We start from the raw sequence: 17500 nt of genomic DNA on the forward strand, positions 1-17500 counted from the left end.
CCCGTGCGTTGAGCAGAAAAAGTAGGTCAGTTCTCAGCCTGACAATTTAGTGAAGCAAGTTTTAAGTTTCCTTCTATATTGCTATACACCTTTTGCTTGGGTGCACTAGCCGAGTTAATCGTTTTCCCACGTGTTGCTTGGGACCTGTAAGGCCCAGCGAAGCGGCGATTGACCACAGATAGGCCTTTGTTCTACTTCCCCCCTACCCCCCCCCCCCCCCCCCCCCCGCCCCGAAACATCCGTCCGAGATGGTGGTTACTGACTGGACTTGCAACTTTCTCAACTTGTACGTACAGTACAAACTGAATTGACTCGAATTTGAGTTTTGGGATTTCTCTTGCCGTCTACCTTTTCTGATAATGTTTTACTCACCTCGTGTTTAGATGCAATACATAATGTCTCTTTTAACATAGAGGGGGAATCGAGACGAGGGTCGTGGTGTATGTGTGTGTGTGTGTGTGTGTGTGTGTGTGTGTAGAGCGATTCAGACCAAACTACTGGACCGATCTTTATGAAATTTGACATGAGAGTTCCTGGGAATGATATCCCCGGACGTTTTTTTCTTTTTTTCGATAAATACCTTCGATGACGTCATATCCGGCTTTTTGTAAAAGTTGAGGCGGCACTGTCACACCCTCATTTTTCAATCAAATTGATTGCAATTTTGGCCAAGCAATTTTCGACAAAGGCCGGACTTCGGTATTGCATTTCAGCTTGGTGGCTTAAAAATTAATTAATGACTTTGGTCATTAAAAATCTGAAAATTGTTAAAAAATATATTTATTTTTATAAAACGATCCACATTTACGTTCATCTTATTTTTCATCATTTTCTGATTTCAAAAACATATAAATATGTTATATTTGGATTAAAAACAAGCTCTGAAAATTAAAAATATAAAAATTATTATCAAAATTAAATTGTCGAAATCAATTTAAAAACACTTTCATCTTATTTCTTGTCGGTTGCTGATTCCAAAAACATATAGATATGATATGTTTGGATTAAAAACACGCTCGGAAAGCGTGCGTACAGAAAAGCGTACAGAAAAGCGTGCTATCCTTCTCAGTGCAACTACTACCCCGCTCTTCTTGTCAATTCCACTGCCTTTGCCACGAGCGGTGGACTGACGATGCTAGGCCTACGAGTATACGGTCTTGCAGAAAAATTGCATTGCGCTCAGTTTCATTCTGTGAGTTCGACAGCTTGACTAAATGTAGTATTTTCGCCTTACTTAACTTGTTTTGTTTTAGGATCGATTTTGATAATGATTGAGAAAGGAGAATACCCGGTGTTAGTTTTACAGACGGTTTTATGAAGTTTGAGTAAAGAAGTGCGAGGTTTTTCCCCTCCCTTTCGATTCGTTTTCCTTCCCCTTCTTTAGTTTGCTATTATTGTGCTTATCGTTTCCTGCTTCTACACACACACACACACACACACACACACACACACACACACACACAATCGTGTATATGGTCACAAACGAGGACTTGCTAATACACACATTCACACAACGGATAGTGCGTTTGTAGTGCACTTGCACTACAACGGCACTGGGCGCAGTGCCTTTGTAGTGCACTTGCACTACAACGGCACTGAGTGCAGTACTCGCTCCGGCATCGACGAATTTTACACTAAAAAAGGCACAAAATTTGACCTATTTCGTCGCCTATAGAGGACGGAAAGAATGTCATTTTGAACATTGTTATGACATTCTTTCCGTCAAAAAAGTCAACTTAACGGGAAAAAAGTCAACTTAACGGTGTCAAAACATGTATGGGTATGTGTGTGTGTGTGTGCAGTGACCTTTTAAAAATAGTAACGGAACGGGAATATCTCTTCTGAAGACGTTAGATCAATAAAACAAATGAGGACTCGGTTTTGGGTCCCCATTTTGGTTTAGGTCCTCAATTTGACGGTATGCAGCAATTGCAAGTCCTCATTTGTGACCATATGCTAACACACACACACACACACACACACACACACACACACACACACACACACACACACACACACACACACACACACACACACACACACACAAATCGAATCTAAAACTATATGAAAGAGCCGAAATGGCTGCACTCTAACTCATCTTTGATCTCCCAAAAGACTCTATAAACAAACCGTGTATCAAGAGGCTGGCTGGCTGCCCCTCGATGAAGAAAGAAGACTAAAGTCGGCCCAGTAGTATCAAGAGCAAGTACTTTTGACAATGCTGTGAACGAAGAGCTCACTGCTGAGTTCGACACAATAACCTCGGCCTCTTACCAAAACCTAAAAAGAAAAACACCCAAAATACACGAAGCAACGATCCCACTAGCAGACTATATTATGTTCAACCGATATTTCAAGAAAGTGGGGGAAAACCCAGGTAGGATGGCCCACATTCCCATTCACCCCTTCCCATTTTGGTTCATGGAATCCCCCATTATCATCCCTGATCATGATCTGGGTGTAACAAAAAAAAAAAAGATAACCCTGTACTTGTCTCATCAATAGTAAAAGAAATAATCTCAAACAATAACAAAGATCACCTACAAATATTTACTTACGACTAAAAAATAAATGATGACCAAGCTGACTGTGCTTTTGTCATTCCTGACCTCAAAATCAGTTTAAAAAAAATTAAACTCAACAAGGATGTATCCATTTTCCCTGCAGAAATGTACGTTATCTTAAGAGCATGCCACTATATCAATGACCCCCCTCGACCTCCAACAAGAGTCGGTGATTCTCTTCGACTCAAAACCAGCATGACTGCTCTTCAAAATGGTTCCAGAAACCGGGAGGAGCCTCAGACGGAAATATTGTTCCTCTGTCACCAGATCATTGCCTCTTGAACAGAACTGACCCTTAGCCTACGTCCTTCCCCACACACACATGCATGGATCAGAGGCAATGATAATTTATGGCTGACAGAGAAGCAAAAGAGGCTGTTACAGATCAAGCAGCATTTCATGAAATAAAATTAACAAAGGACGGGAGCAAAACACAAAATGGCCAAAGTTGCCCGGCTGGCGTCACTGGGAAACAGAATTAAAAATAGACGGCAATGCTCATGGTTGGCTTATTCTGCCCCGACAAACAAAACAAAAGAGGCCTACACTCCCCATCTCCCTCCTTAAAATACTTCGCAGCATTCGCACGGATGGATGCGCTCACAAGTGCTTTCCCCCGTCTCTGTGAATGTGGAAAGTTTATATCTTTTTTACACCTCTTTGACCGCTGCCAATCACTCCAACAAGATTTCCGCAACCTACACACCACAGGAGCTCCTGTGCTACACACCCTTGTCAACGAACACAAACTGAAACCCCATGAGTTTTTTTTTTAGATAAACATTGCACGCTTCAATGGAAGCTTGCATACACCCTGTGTCTCTCAATATATAAGGCTGAAATAGGCTAGGATATATCTGTTTTTAAAAAAAAACTGATCTCCGTTCCTCCTTCCCACCCCTCAATACTCTCTCACGCCGAGCTTTTTCATCTTCATTGTATTATTTTTCCAGTTATGTATTTACTTACCTATTCAGCCACAAATATAACAATATTCCACATAACAAAAATTAAAAAAATAAGCCTACAAAACCGCTCCAGTCCAACCATATTCCGCGTACACAATCTTCACTTCCATCCCCATTTTGAAACATCGCAACAGACTTCCAGATATGATTATAACACGACCATATGTGTTCTCTGGTTGCATGTTTGTTCAGTGTCTTGTCCCCACATAAAGCATATTAACTCTACCTGTCCTAAAGCCAGTTGCAGTTCTAAGAGGACGTTAAAACTAATTATCATCACACACACACACACACACACACACACACACACACACACACACACACACACACGGCACACACACGCGCACACACACACACACACTGGCACACACACACACACACACACATTTGAAAGATCCCATGTATGTTTTATGATTGTTGTTTTGGTCTGAATACAACTTTGGAATCTTACTACACTCATAGACCTATATTAATATAGGTCCCTGCTACACTCTTGTTGATTTTACATTTAAGTTGTCAGAAGTATTTTGTTCGTCGGTTCGTGTCTGGTGCGTGTGGTTTGAATGCCGCCCTGACAAATGTCTTTTAAAAACACATTCACGGTAACATCTTCGACGCAGACACAGACAGTTAGGAAGGGCTCCTAATATGGACCACTTTTTGTTTCATGCTGATAACTAGCTTGTTTTCTTGCGAAGAAGATTTATTTTGTGTTTGGTAGTCCTTCTCTCTTAGGTTAGCCGTTAGGCCTAATTAGAGTGAAATAGCTTTGATAGACATTCAGCAAAAATTAAATACATACAAAATCACAAATGGTACATATTAGGAGCCTGGGCGCCTAATATGGACCAGTGAAGCGGCCTTCACGAATCACTGTAAAAAAAGCCCCCTATACTTCAAAATAGCATGATACAACTTAGTGTACAAGTCAGACTAATTCAAATATGCTTTAGATTGATCTGTTTCGGGTTGATGAGAGCATTATTTGAAGAACACCAGGAAACTAAAGAAGCTTATCAAAAACAGAGTGAAAATAAGTAAAATTATCAACTTGCACGAAAAGAAGACTTTTTGTTATTTTTTTTTAAACTGATCTCGAGGGCTAGTAATAGGTTATTTCCAGCAAGCTTCTTAATGAATTAATGAAAAAAGCCTTTAGCTTCTTTTTCTTCGATTTGTTGAAGGTGGTCCATATTTTAGGGGACTCGCACATACTTTGAGATTTTGCTATTGATTTTTTGTTTGAAGTAGAAACTTGGGGTCAACACTGCTAAAATGTAACAAATGCGGTCTTAGCTGTCATAGCAATTTTTGTGTGAAAGCTTTGGCTGTGGACAGAAACGAGTCCGTTTTAGGCAGCACATTTAGAGTGAACGCTGCCAAAAGTGAAAAAAAAAGAGAAAAAGCCTAACAGTTTTGAGATTTGTGTTTCTGCAACTGTTTTGACATGTGCAAGTTATCCAGAGAGGGTGAATACAGCGATCACTTTGTCCGCACGTCGCTGGGCATATCAGCGCAGTTCAACGTTGCCAGAGACCAAAGAAGCGCTTTACTCAGGTCGCAGCGCGCGGCGCGGCTCACTGGAGGAATGTTTGAAAACTATCTGTGCTCGACTGCCAGCAGACCACAGGCACATTACACCCAATAAAGTTTGGACTTGTACTGGCAGAGAGCGAATGCAAATTCTTGTAGGCATACACAGACGCAACATAGCATATACAGACAATAACACCCACAACACTTCAACAGCATATGAAAGGAATACAAATAAATCCGCAAATCGCGCACAATACACCAGTTAGAAAAACAAGGAGTACCAAAGCGGCGTGCAGAAACTAAACTGACTCGGAGACTGAGAAGAAACATTTATCACACGATGTGGATAGCAAACATTAAAATAAAACAGATAAGTCAAGCAAAAAATAAACACAAATATCGAAAACACAATAAACAAAGGTAAAGAAAACAAAAAGAGATGCTTGCCGACAGTCAGTGTGTGAGTGCGTGACGGTTTGTGCGTCAGCGGGATGTGTGTGTGTGTGTGTGTGTGTGTGTGTGTGTGTGTGTGTGCGCGTGCATGCGTGCGTAGGCTACGTTCTTGCGTGTGTGCGTTCGAATGAGAAAGAAGAGAGAGAGAGGATTGAAGAATGAGGTCACGCTCTCTGTCACATGAATACATATACACACACTGAAGGCTACCTCGGACACGAACACTTGCCAACAACTGTGGTTGAACATGCTTTTGAAATGGAATATTTTTTCGACATGATTTCTGGACATACGAATCCCGCTGTGTTGCCTACTGATGTTGCGAATGATGAAGGTTTTGAGTTGACTGACCTTGAGGAGGTATTGCATCAGGCGTTTATCGTCTCAAATTATATCCTTGCTACTTTTCAGGAGTCAACTATTGCCATTCATGGTAACTTGGATAGTCAAAGTTTTTATTTGTTTGATTCCCATCAAAGAAACAGAAATGGTAACCATTCTTCAAATGGCGCTGCAGTTTTGATGTCATCAAGTTAATTCCTTTGCAGAATTGATTGATTTTCTCAAAAGCCATTATCAATGTGTTTATCAATTAACACCTGTTCATTTCTGTCCAACTGCAATGTAAACTCAATGTGGAGGAAACAAGGATTCATTACAAACAAGTCATCCCTGTACATCAACAGATTTATGTACCTCAATCAATACTGCTGGTATGAGTGACAGGAATCTAAAAGAAACAAGTCGCGTAAGGCGAAAATACAATATTTAGTCAAGTAGCTGTCGAACTCACAGAATGAAACTGAACGCAATGCCATTTTTCAGCAAGACCGTATACTCGTAGCATCGTCAGTCCACCGCTCATGGCAAAGGCAGTGAAATTGACAAGAAGAGCGGGGTAGTAGTTGCGCTAAGAAGGATAGCACGCTTTTCTGTACCTCTCTTTGTTTTAACTTTCTGAGCGTGTTTTTAATCCAAACATATGATATCTATATGTTTTTGGAATCAGGAACCGACAAGGAATAAGATGAAAGTGTTTTTAAATTGATTTCGACAATTTAATTTTGATAATAATATTTATATATTTAATTTTCAGAGCTTGTTTTTAATCCGAATATAACATATTTATATGTTTTTGGAATCAGCAAATGATGGAGAATAAGATAAACGTAAATTTGGATCGTTTTATTAATTTTTATTTATTTTTTACAATTTTCAGATTTGTAATGACCAAAGTCATTAATTAATTTTTAAGCCACCAAGCTGAAATGCAATACCGAAGTCCGGGCTTTGTCGAAGATTACTTGACCAAAATTTCAACCAATTTGGTTGAAAAATGAGGGCGTGACAGTGCCGCCTCAACTTTCACGAAAAGCCGGATATGACGTCATCAAAGACATTTATCAAAAAAATGAAAAAAACGTTCGGGGATTTCATACCCAGGAACTCTCATGTCAAATTTCATAAAGATCGGTCCAGTAGTTTAGTCTGAATCGCTACACACACACACACAGACACACAGACACACAGACACACACGCACATGCACCACGACCCTCGTTTCGATTCCACTATATAAAATATTTAGTCAAAACTTGACTAAATATAAAAACAACCAAACGCAAATGTACTACTACTTCTACGACTCGTTTGAATGTAAAACAGAAATGTAACACTGTCTGTGACAATGACGGTTCTACGACTCGTTTGAATGACGGTATAGATCGAACCTTAACCCACAACTACGAAAATTTGTGTCAGACTTTTTTGAACAGGAAAATATGCCTCTGTTCAACAGTAACCAACACATGGAAGATGTTTTTGAAACTTACAGAAATGTAACACTAGCCTATCTGTGACAATGTTGCTTTTGAATTGAACCCACATTTGTTGAACAGGAGAGAATGTTCCTGTTCAACAGTGCCCAAAACACTGAATCTGACGTTTTTGAATCTTTTCTGTCATCTAACTGAATCTGACGTTTTTGAATCTTTTCTGTCATCTAACCCAATTGCTCATGACTTCATCGATCTTGAACATGCCTACTTTTCAAAGAAAGACAGACAAAAGCGAAATCTGCATGTTAGCCATCTGCCTGAAATGGTCAATGCACTTTTGTAAAATTGTCACAGCTGTTATGCACTTTTGTGAAATGGTCAGTGCTGTTGTGCACTTATGCAAAACTTGGTGCTGTGCTGTTAACATTTGAACAAAATGCATTTTGTTCAAATGTTTAGTGCAACTTGCTGCTATATAATCGCTGTATGCGCTTTGTGGTAATAATGCACTTTTGTGAAAAGCCGGTTTGCGCTAAATGTTGGCACTGTGCATCATTGTTGGAGCACCCTCCTGTAGTAGATGCACCATGCATAAAAATGTACTTATGTGAAATGTTTCGTGTAAATTATTGTCACAATAATGTTTTGTGCGCCCCCATGTATGTGTTCTGTGCTAATAATGCACGGTTGTGAAATGTCCGTACACATTTAGTGTGGCACTATGTAATTGTTAGTGCATCCTCCTGCGGATGCTTCGTGCTAAAATTGCACTTCCATTAAAATATTGTACGCTCATGTCAACTGGTACTATATTTTCAATTGTTTCTCTGTCAATTTCAGATGTTTGTTTCCAATTACTTCAGTATCTCCCTGTTGCAATTCCAGGTGATTCATTATGCATGTGCCAATCAGTTTGAGGTGTTTAATTCTGATTCCTGTATTTACAGTGTAAAATTAAAACTATTGTTTTCAAACATTCCTATGACACCTGGTAATGGTTCTGTGTTTTTTTGTAATTTGTATTTTGTTTTTCTGCAATAAATATTTGAAATGGATCTGAGACTGACTTACTACTTTTAGCACTCTTTTTCACCACATTCCCACGTACAGATATTGCAATATCAACTCTTCCTTTCTACCTGTTTCAAACAAGCTCTATTTTTTAATTAAAAAGTTTTTTTTTCTTGTGGCTGTTCAGCACAACATGCAATTCATTAACTTTTGACCCTAACCTTTAACACTTCCCAAAATAAATCTTTGGTGGACATTGCATCGACGCTGTTCATTTTGAATGAACATTTTTCTTGTTAGATCAGTGGTCTATGCCGGCGCATAGTTGTGTATTGACTGGATCAATCGCCAACTCGCTGCGCTCGCGGTAAGTGCTGACAACCGGAAGAAAGCTGCATTCCGAAAAAAGTCACTTCCGTTTCGCCATTTTTCGATGATGCCAGGGAAGTGAACCATGATTTCAAGATGCCCGGTGCAAATTGTTGTAAGCCTGGATGCAGCGTGAGCTCACTAAGATCTTCAACGCTTATAACTTTCCATGGTATACCAAACGGAAAAGCGGATGCCGAATGGAGAGCTGCTCTTCCACAAAATCAACCGTGCTGACAAGCTTTTCAACCCGAAGAATGCGAGGATATGTTCCCGACATTTCAAAGAAACATGCTTCAAATACGGTACGTAAAAAAACTAGTAATATAGCGAAAATAAGCTTTCATCTGATTGTCTGTGCTGTGTTGTTTTGCTTGTAATGCTTCAAGTGACGAAGCTCTAGTAGTATCAATCAATCAGTATGAGGCTTAGTACTTGTAGTAACTAGTACTTTTACAGCTCGCAGACAAAAAATAACACAATCGTATTCTGAATCATACATTGACAAAGGCGTAATTCTGAGCTATAATTATTAGGTAATGGGGAAAAAACCACTCTTTGTTCTTGTGATAATGTGTTTTTGAATATATTCTAGTAAACTTCTGGGTTAGAACTTAGATTTCTTTTGTTGTTTTACTCGGTCACTGAGTCAGTCTTGTTCATTCTTGACAGATTTGCAGTAGTGTGTTTTACTAATTCTTGTTTCTATTTCAATAGATCTAAATGTATAGGTCTGTTTAGTTAATTTAACTTATAATTTCGACTCAGCATTTTGAACATTTTCTTTGCATGTTTTTTTGCTGGGCCTACAGGCAAGCGAGCACTCATTCCAGGAAGTCTGCCAACCAACCATGTGCTACAGAAGTCAGTAGAAACACCAAAGACTCCAGCCAGGAAACCCCCAGTGAGTAAAAATTGCTGTTATTTGCCCAGTATAGTATGCTATTAGTGATACTGATAGTGATAATATGCTACTTGTAACTCTTTTGTGAGTACCGGTACATGTATACTGGGTGTTTTCTCAGTTTTTGTCCGCTGTCAGTGTGAGATTTATATTGTGGTATAACCTGTTTTTCTAGTTTCATGGTTTAGCCACGACTCACTTTGAATGAGGGTCATCTGCCAGGCATTTAGCTGATTATCTGATAAGTGATATTTTTTAATTTGCTATTTATAAATTACAGTTACAGTAAACTAACACTGTCGCACAAAGTATGTGACTTTAAAAAAAGATTTCTTTGAAATCATGTGAGCTCTGTCCACTAGATGATGGAGAAGGGAATTTTTCCAGTTGAGTCTGCAACATGGATTTTTTCTCTCTCGGATAACAAATACAGTATAGTAGGAAAAATTTAGGGTTGGTGTGGCGATAACTTCTTCTTCTGCGTTCGTGGGCTGAAACTCCCATGTACACTCGTGTTTTTACGTGTATGACCGTTTTTACCCCGCCATTTAGGCAGCCACACGCCGCTTTCGGAGGAAGCATGCTGGGTATTTTCGTGTTTCCATAACCCACCGAACTCTGACATGGATTACAGGATCTTTTCCGTGCGCACTTGGTCTTGTGGTTGCGTGTACGTGTACACACAAAGGGGGATAAGTCACTAGCAGGTCTGCACACAAGTTGACCTGGGAGATCGGAAAAATCTCCACTCTTAACCCACCAGGCGGCCGCGGCCGGGATTCGAACCCTCGACCTTCCGATTACGAGGCCGACGTCTTACCACCCCGCCACAGCGCCCGTCGTGTGGCGATAACAATAAAGATATGTCATAGTGACTTGACTAATTGATTTGAATTCTGCTGCAGGTCAGTCGCCCCCCACCTCCTGCTCCTGACCTGGTTGCCTACTACAACTTCGAGGAAATACGACAGGACACCCTTCAGCTTGCTGCACCATGGTGTCTCTTGGAGAACAGCAAGGAACAGATACAGGTGGGAATAACCGAAGCCAGCCAAGTGAAACTGTTGTCCTCTACGTTATGATTACGTACTCCAGCAGACATCAACTTGTGGTCGACGTGCGTGGGTTTTGCTCAAAATACGTAAGTATTCGTCAGTGTTTGGCTTCTCGAATTAAGTTTCAACTTAATCTCTGTCTCGAACCACAGGCGGAAGGTATCGTTCACTGGACCACTACTTACATAGAAAGACTATACTGAACGAATCGTCGGTAAGCTTACCACACTGTCATACTCATAGTTATATCACTGATACATTTGTACAGGTAAACATGGCTGTTTGCTGAAAAATTGTTGTGAAAAATTGTAATGTCTCTGAAGTTTGATTCAGTCCGTCATTCATTTTGATGGGAAGTCAACCCTTGGTGAGGCTAATACTAATATTGTTTTGATCTGTATTCTGCCAGTGCCATTGCCAACTGCCATGGTTGTTCTTGTGGAGTTCTAGAACAAGCTCTGGTTTGAATGACCAGCTAAAATTAATGCTAATAGTAAATAAGTACATTATTTTTGCATTAGCGGGGTATACAAAATATTTTATTAAAAAAATACCGCATGGTTTTGCTTGATCAAATCATTTATCAGCTAACAATATGCTTTTATTTCAGTTGGACCTGACTTGAGCATGGTTCCGTTGTCTCCGCAACAACAGCTTGATTGAGATACAGGCATGTCCAGTTTTCAGCAAGTGCAGGCTGAGTGTGAAGATCTGATTGCTGATCTAGACACAACATAAGCTGCTTGACACTATTCCAAGGTAAGCGAGAAGCTTTGAAAATAGTTACTTTAATTCAGTAATGCGTAATTATGTATGCAATACTCCTGCTGGTGAGTTCACTACAAACAGGTACTACATTAGAACTAGAAGAATAGGTTCCACAAGAACATTTCTGACTGTTGATGCCACTAAAACTCTCGTTACATCCTGCATTCTGTGTAGATTAGATTACAGCAAATCCCTTCTCATAGGCTGCCCTGACTCCACTCTCCAACCCTTGCAAAAAGTACAACACTCTGCAGCACTCCTCTCATGAAAGAACTTCACTGGCTTCCTGTGTCTCAACGTATTAGGTATAAAGCTGCCTGCTTCTGCTACAAGATCATCTCTGAATCGGCACCTGCCTATCTTTCGGAACTGGTCTCCCTCTACACTCCCTCTCGCACCCTTCATTCTTCTGCTGATACTCGACTTCTCCGTCAAGGTTGCTTTAAACGCAAGGCTCATGGCTTCCGCACGTTTTCATATCATGGCCCTCAGTTATGGAATTCACTCCCCTTTCTATTACGTCACTCTCCATACATTTCATCTTTTAAGTCCAATTTGAAAACTCACTTGTTCCAACAACATTACGGATAGTTCCTTAGGCCAAACAAAAAATAGTCTGTTTACGGTAACATCGGCCCAAAAAATAGGGTCGGTAGGTCGGGATTTTTTTTTTCTCAAAAAAACATCAAATTATTTTGCCAAAAAACAAACTTTGTTTTAAAATTTTGATTTTTTTTCTTTTTTTTCCAAATGCCAAAAAAAAGTCTAGGGTTGCGCCAAAAAATAGGGTCGGTCGGGATACCGTAAACAGACTTCTTTTTTTTTGGCCTTAGCATAGAGTCTGGGGATGTGAGATGTGCATGATGTGTTGTTTGAATCTGACAGTGATTGTATGAATTTTTTATACACGTATTGTTGTCACGCGCTTTGAACTTCTGATAAGGCGCTTTATAAATGCCCGTTATTATTATTATTATTATAAGTAGATACACACTTGTAAACTTATGTTAGTTTTCACACGTGAGCATGAAGTGCCTTTATGAGGAATGTATAGTGGCTTGCAATATTGAATTTGAGGGATGTTTGCAGTTATATAATATATTAGCACAGCTCAGTTTTCTTCAGGGTTCCGTGAGAACAGTGAAATTCTCCTTTGAGGACTGAAAAATATCTTGGATAATTGGTCTTAATGGGGGGAGGGGGGGGGGGGAGATTTAAAACATAAGTACATTCACATGTGTTTTTCATTTTCACTGTGTAAAGGTGGGGAGGTCCTTCTCTACTTGTTTCTTTGTTTTCCCATTGACATATATTTTTGTTCTTGTCTATATTTTTTACATAGGTGCTGTCCTCATCCCCAGCCGACTGTTTCCGCTGAAGCCGTGAAGGATGCTTCTTCATGTAGGCGTGGACATCTTTTTCGTCGCCGTGCAAGGCTTCCAGTTCCAGTACCATATAATTTTGTGAATACTCTGGGGACCTGTCATCAACTTTGGAAGGACGCTTTATTTTAACACTTTGTACCCCATCTATGTTGACCAAGATTTTTTAAGCCGAGACCAGCTGTGCTGCAGCAGGTCACTCAGAATTGTAGAAACTGTATCAACAGGCTAGAATCCTGGCGTTAGATCAACGTTACAGGAAGTGACTGAAGCTAACAGTCTAAGCAGGATGCGGATATGTGCCGAATGATAACAGATGCAATGTACATAGTGACTGTGTGTACCTGGGAGACAAGGAGTTAAGACCACATCTGAACTGAGGATTTAGTCTCTCCATAATCAAACGCTGAAGAAGATTTCAGAATGAACTTTGTTAGATAAATTATGGTTGTTATGATCGTCACATTTTAGGTCCCCCCCTCCCCCCTTTTCAAACTTCCCCGCTTTTCAGACCTTACATTTTTGGATTTTCTGTTCACAACCTGTTGTACATTTACCTACATATTAAGCAGATTTCCTCCTTTTTAAGACCAGCTTATTTTTTTATTCTTGGAGGCCTGAAAAGGGGGTTTGGAAGGACACTGTATTTGTTTGTTCGAAATTCAGAATTCAAATAATTCTTCATCAACGAGTTATTACTGCCTCACCATAGCAGTTAGGCCAGTCTTACTAACTCTTACTTTTATTAATGTGCCGTGATGCAAAGACGTTGAGCAGTTTTCAGATGTTTATGAATCTAGGGCTTTCAAAATTTACTGACATACAATACAATACAATAACTTTATTAATCTCTAAAAGAGAAATTGCATTGCTGAGCTTTTGTGTCCGTAATAATAACATACATAAAACATTCAAAAATAAACATTTGTTCTTTGTCATTCATACATTCTTGTGTTCTTATACATTTCTTCATGTTGGACTCCATGACTCCATGACATCCAAACATGAAGTTCAGTTACCCCTTTTTGAGTCACTTGAGAAAAAGTGACTCTATGTAATCGGTCAGTGTTAGTCTGTCCGGCCGGCCGGCCGGCCGTCCGGCCGGCCGTCCGTAGACACCACCTTAACGTTGGACTTTTCTCGGAAACTATCAAAGCGATCGGGCTCATATTTTGTTTAGTCGTGACCTCCAATGACCTCTACACTTTAACGATGGTTTCGTTGACCTTTGACCTTTTTCAAGGTCACAGGTCAGCGTCAAAGGAAAAATTAGACATTTTATATCTTTGACAAAGTTCATCGGATGTGATTGAAACTTTGTAGGATTATTCTTTACATCAAAGTATTTACATCTGTAGCCTTTTACGAACGTTATCAGAAAAACAAGGGAGATAACTAGCCTTTTCTGTTCGGCAACACACAACTTAACGTTGGGCTTTTCTCGGAAACTATAAAAGTGACCGGGCTCAAATTTTATGTGAACGTGACTCATTGTGTTGTGAATAGCAATTTCTTCCTGTCCATCTGATGCCTCATATAATATTCAGAACTGCGAAAGTGACTCGATCGAGCGTTTGCTCTTCTTGTTAACTTTGAAGGTCACATTGTGGGCGAATTTTTAGCAAAAAGTTGGAACATGGTATGACTGTTCTTACTCACAAGGGAAGTGATTTTGTTATTTACTGATTTTCATTTTGTGTGGCCTTCTTTCACCCATTTAATCATTCATAAATGTTCATACCCAAGGGAAGTAATTCACATATCTATGGCCAATGTTTTCACAGGGCATCTATAGTGTGGATGAACACTGTCTCCACTCAAAATAGTCCTTTGCTATTGTACATTGTGAATCAGCATTTTTGTTTTTTTCCTGTTTGAATAAAGTGCAATCATTTTACAACCAAAGTGTTAATGTTAAAGATGTTTACATAATGTGTGAAGGATGATGCATTTGAAAACTAATATTGTTAAATGTAAATTGACCTGTGACAAGTCAGCATAGTGCAATATCCAAGCATGAAACCCGCACACAATTCCCAAACAACATGCTTTCTTTTCCACAAAATTCCATCCAGTGGAAAACAATTATGTGAACGTCATAACATGGTGTTTTTTTACATTAATAATCAAGCCTTACACCAACTAAAATGGTGTTAATAGGCATTTGAGCAAGCTTTAACACCAACATAACATGGAGTTAATAGGCATTTGAGCAAGCTTTAACACCAACATAACATGGGGTTTTGCATGTTATACCAGCAATAACATGATGTTAATCACATTACAAGCAAGCTGTAACACCACCAAAACAAGCAGTTTTGCAAGTTAAGTCTACGATAACATGATGTTAATCACATTACAAGCAAGCTGTAACACCACCAAAACAAGCAGTTTTGCAAGTTAAGTCTACGATAACATGATGTTAATCACATTACAAGCAAGCTGTAACACCACCAAAACAAGCAGTTTTGCAAGTTAAGTCTACGATAACATGATGTTACTTGGCGTTAAACCAAAGCTTTAATGCCATCAAAACTTGGAATTTTTGCATGTTACAGACATGCTGTAACATGGTTTAACATGATGTTTTGACCGTCGCAAAACGCGCTGAAATTCCAGGCAATTTCGCTGCGATAACTTCAACAAAATCCAATCAAAATCTGGCGTTGTCGTGAACACCAAAATGTAATAAACCCATTGAAACTTGAAGTTTTGTTGGGATTTTGAGTAGTTTTGTAAGATACAAAACGCCACTTTTCGCCCAGTGATACAGTTCGCCAATGTTTGCCTTTAAGCTTACATAGTTGCTTGAATATAATGCAAAACAAACTTCAATTTACCCTGCTGTCAAAAACAAACATATTTTAGACAATCAGGTATTTATTCCAGCGTCGCGGACGACGCTGGTATCTGCGGTCGGGAAGACTTTTTACGAATTTGCCACAGGGCGCCGCCATGTTTTCTGTGCTCGACTGCGAGCAGACCACAGGCACATTACACCCAAAATTCTTGTAGGCATACACAGACGCAACATAGCATATACAGACAATAACACCCACAACACTTCAACTGCATATGAAAGGAATAAAAATAAATCCGCAAATCAGTCGCGCACAATACACCAGTTAGAAAAACAAGGAGTACCAAAGCGGCGTGCAGAAACTAAACTGACTCGGAGACTGAGAAGAAACATTTATCACACGATGTGGATAGCAAACATTAAAATAAAACAGATAAGCCAAAAATAAACACAAATATCGAAAACACAATAAACAAAGGTAAAGAAAACAAAAAGAGATGCTTGCCGACAGTCAGTGTGTGTGTGCGTGGTTTGCCGTGTGCGTCAGCGGGGGGTGTGTGTGTGTGTGTGTGTGTGTGTGTGTGTGCGTGCGCGTGCATGCGTGCGTAGGCTACGTTCTTGCGTGTGTGCGTTCGAATGAGAAAGAAGAGAGAGAGAGGATTGAACAATGAGGTCACGTTCTCTGTCACATGAATACATATACACACACTGAAGGCTACTTCGGACACGAACACTTGCCAACAACTGTGGTTGGACATGCTTTTGAAATGTAATATTTTTTCGACATGATTTCTGGACATACGAATCCCGCTGTGTTGCCTACTGATGTTGCGAATGATGAAGGCTTTGAGTTGACTGACCTTGAGGAGGGATTGCATCAGGCGTTTATCGTCTCAAATTATATCCTTGCTACTTTTCAGGAGTCAACTATTGCCATTCATGGTAACTTGGATAGTCAATGTTTTTATTTGTTTGATTCCCATCAAAGAAACAGAAATGGTAACCATTCTTCAAATGGCACTGCAGTTTTGATGTCATCAAGTTAATTCCTTTGCAGAATTGATTGATTTTCTCAAAAGCCATTATCAATGTGTTTATCAATTAACACCTGTTCATTTCTGTCCAACTGCAATGCAAACTCAATGTGGAGGAAACAAGGATTCATTACAAACAAGTCATCCCTGTACATCAACAGATTTATGTACCTCAATCAATACTGCTAGTATGAGTGACAGGAATCTAAAAGGAAAAACAACCAAACGCAAATGTACTACTACTTCTACGACTCGTTTGAATGTAAAACAGAAATGTAACACTATCTGTGACAATGACGGTTCTACGACTCGTTTGAAGGACAGTATAGATCGAACCTTAACCCACAACTACGACAATTTGTGTCAGACTTTTTTGAACAGGAAAATATGCCTCTGTTCAACAGTAACCAAAACATGGAAGATGTTTTTGAAACTTTACAGAAATGTAACACCAGCCTATCTGTGACAATGTTGCTTTTGAATTGAACCCACATTTGTTGAACAGGAGAGAATGTTCCTGTTCAACAGTGCCCAAAACACTGAATCTGACGTGTTTGAATCTTTTCTGTCATCTAACTGAATCTGACGTTTTTGAATCTTTTCTGTCATCTAACCCAATTGCTCATGACTTCATCGATCTTGAACATGCCTACTTTTCAAAGAAAGACAGACAAAAGCGAAATCTGCATGTTAGCCATCTGCCTGAAATGGTCAATGCACTTTTGTAAAATTGTCACAGCTGTTATGCACTTTTGTGAAATGGTCAGTGCTGTTGTGCACTTATGCAAAACTTGGTGCTGTGCTGTTAACATTTGAACAAAATGCATTTTGTTCAAATGTTTAGTGCAACTTGCTACTATATAATCGCTGTATGCGCTT

General features: G+C 39.6%; 2 protein-coding genes across 6 annotated transcripts in view; one reads left to right on the forward strand and one right to left on the reverse strand.

The window, feature by feature from the left end:
- Positions 1-8493: 8493 nt before the first annotated feature.
- LOC138972909 (uncharacterized) lies at positions 8494-14692 on the forward strand. Of its 2 annotated transcripts, none has more exons than XM_070345577.1 (5): positions 8494-8983; positions 9491-9582; positions 10488-10613; positions 11248-11396; positions 12748-14692. In XM_070345577.1, the coding sequence occupies exons 1-4, from the start codon at positions 8848-8850 to the stop codon at positions 11260-11262; spliced, it is 369 nt and encodes a 122-aa protein (XP_070201678.1). In that variant the 5' UTR covers positions 8494-8847; the 3' UTR covers positions 11263-11396; positions 12748-14692. The 2 variants fall into 2 exon arrangements, with proteins under 2 accessions (XP_070201678.1, XP_070201677.1); XM_070345576.1 differs by having other exon boundaries at positions 8502-8983; positions 10488-10723.
- A 925-nt stretch (positions 14693-15617) lies between these two features.
- The window catches only part of LOC138972906 (very low-density lipoprotein receptor-like), an 18507-nt gene continuing 16624 nt past the window's right edge, over positions 15618-17500 (reverse strand). For all 4 annotated transcript variants that reach the window (XM_070345573.1, XM_070345572.1, XM_070345571.1 and 1 more), the window contains one exon: positions 15618-17500. This exon is cut by the window's right edge and continues 436 nt beyond it. The gene's annotated coding sequence lies outside the window, so the exon portion shown is untranslated.

The sequence above is a fragment of the Littorina saxatilis genome, linkage group LG8 (assembly GCF_037325665.1).
Source record: "Littorina saxatilis isolate snail1 linkage group LG8, US_GU_Lsax_2.0, whole genome shotgun sequence".
Lineage (NCBI taxonomy): Eukaryota > Metazoa > Mollusca > Gastropoda > Littorinimorpha > Littorinidae > Littorina > Littorina saxatilis.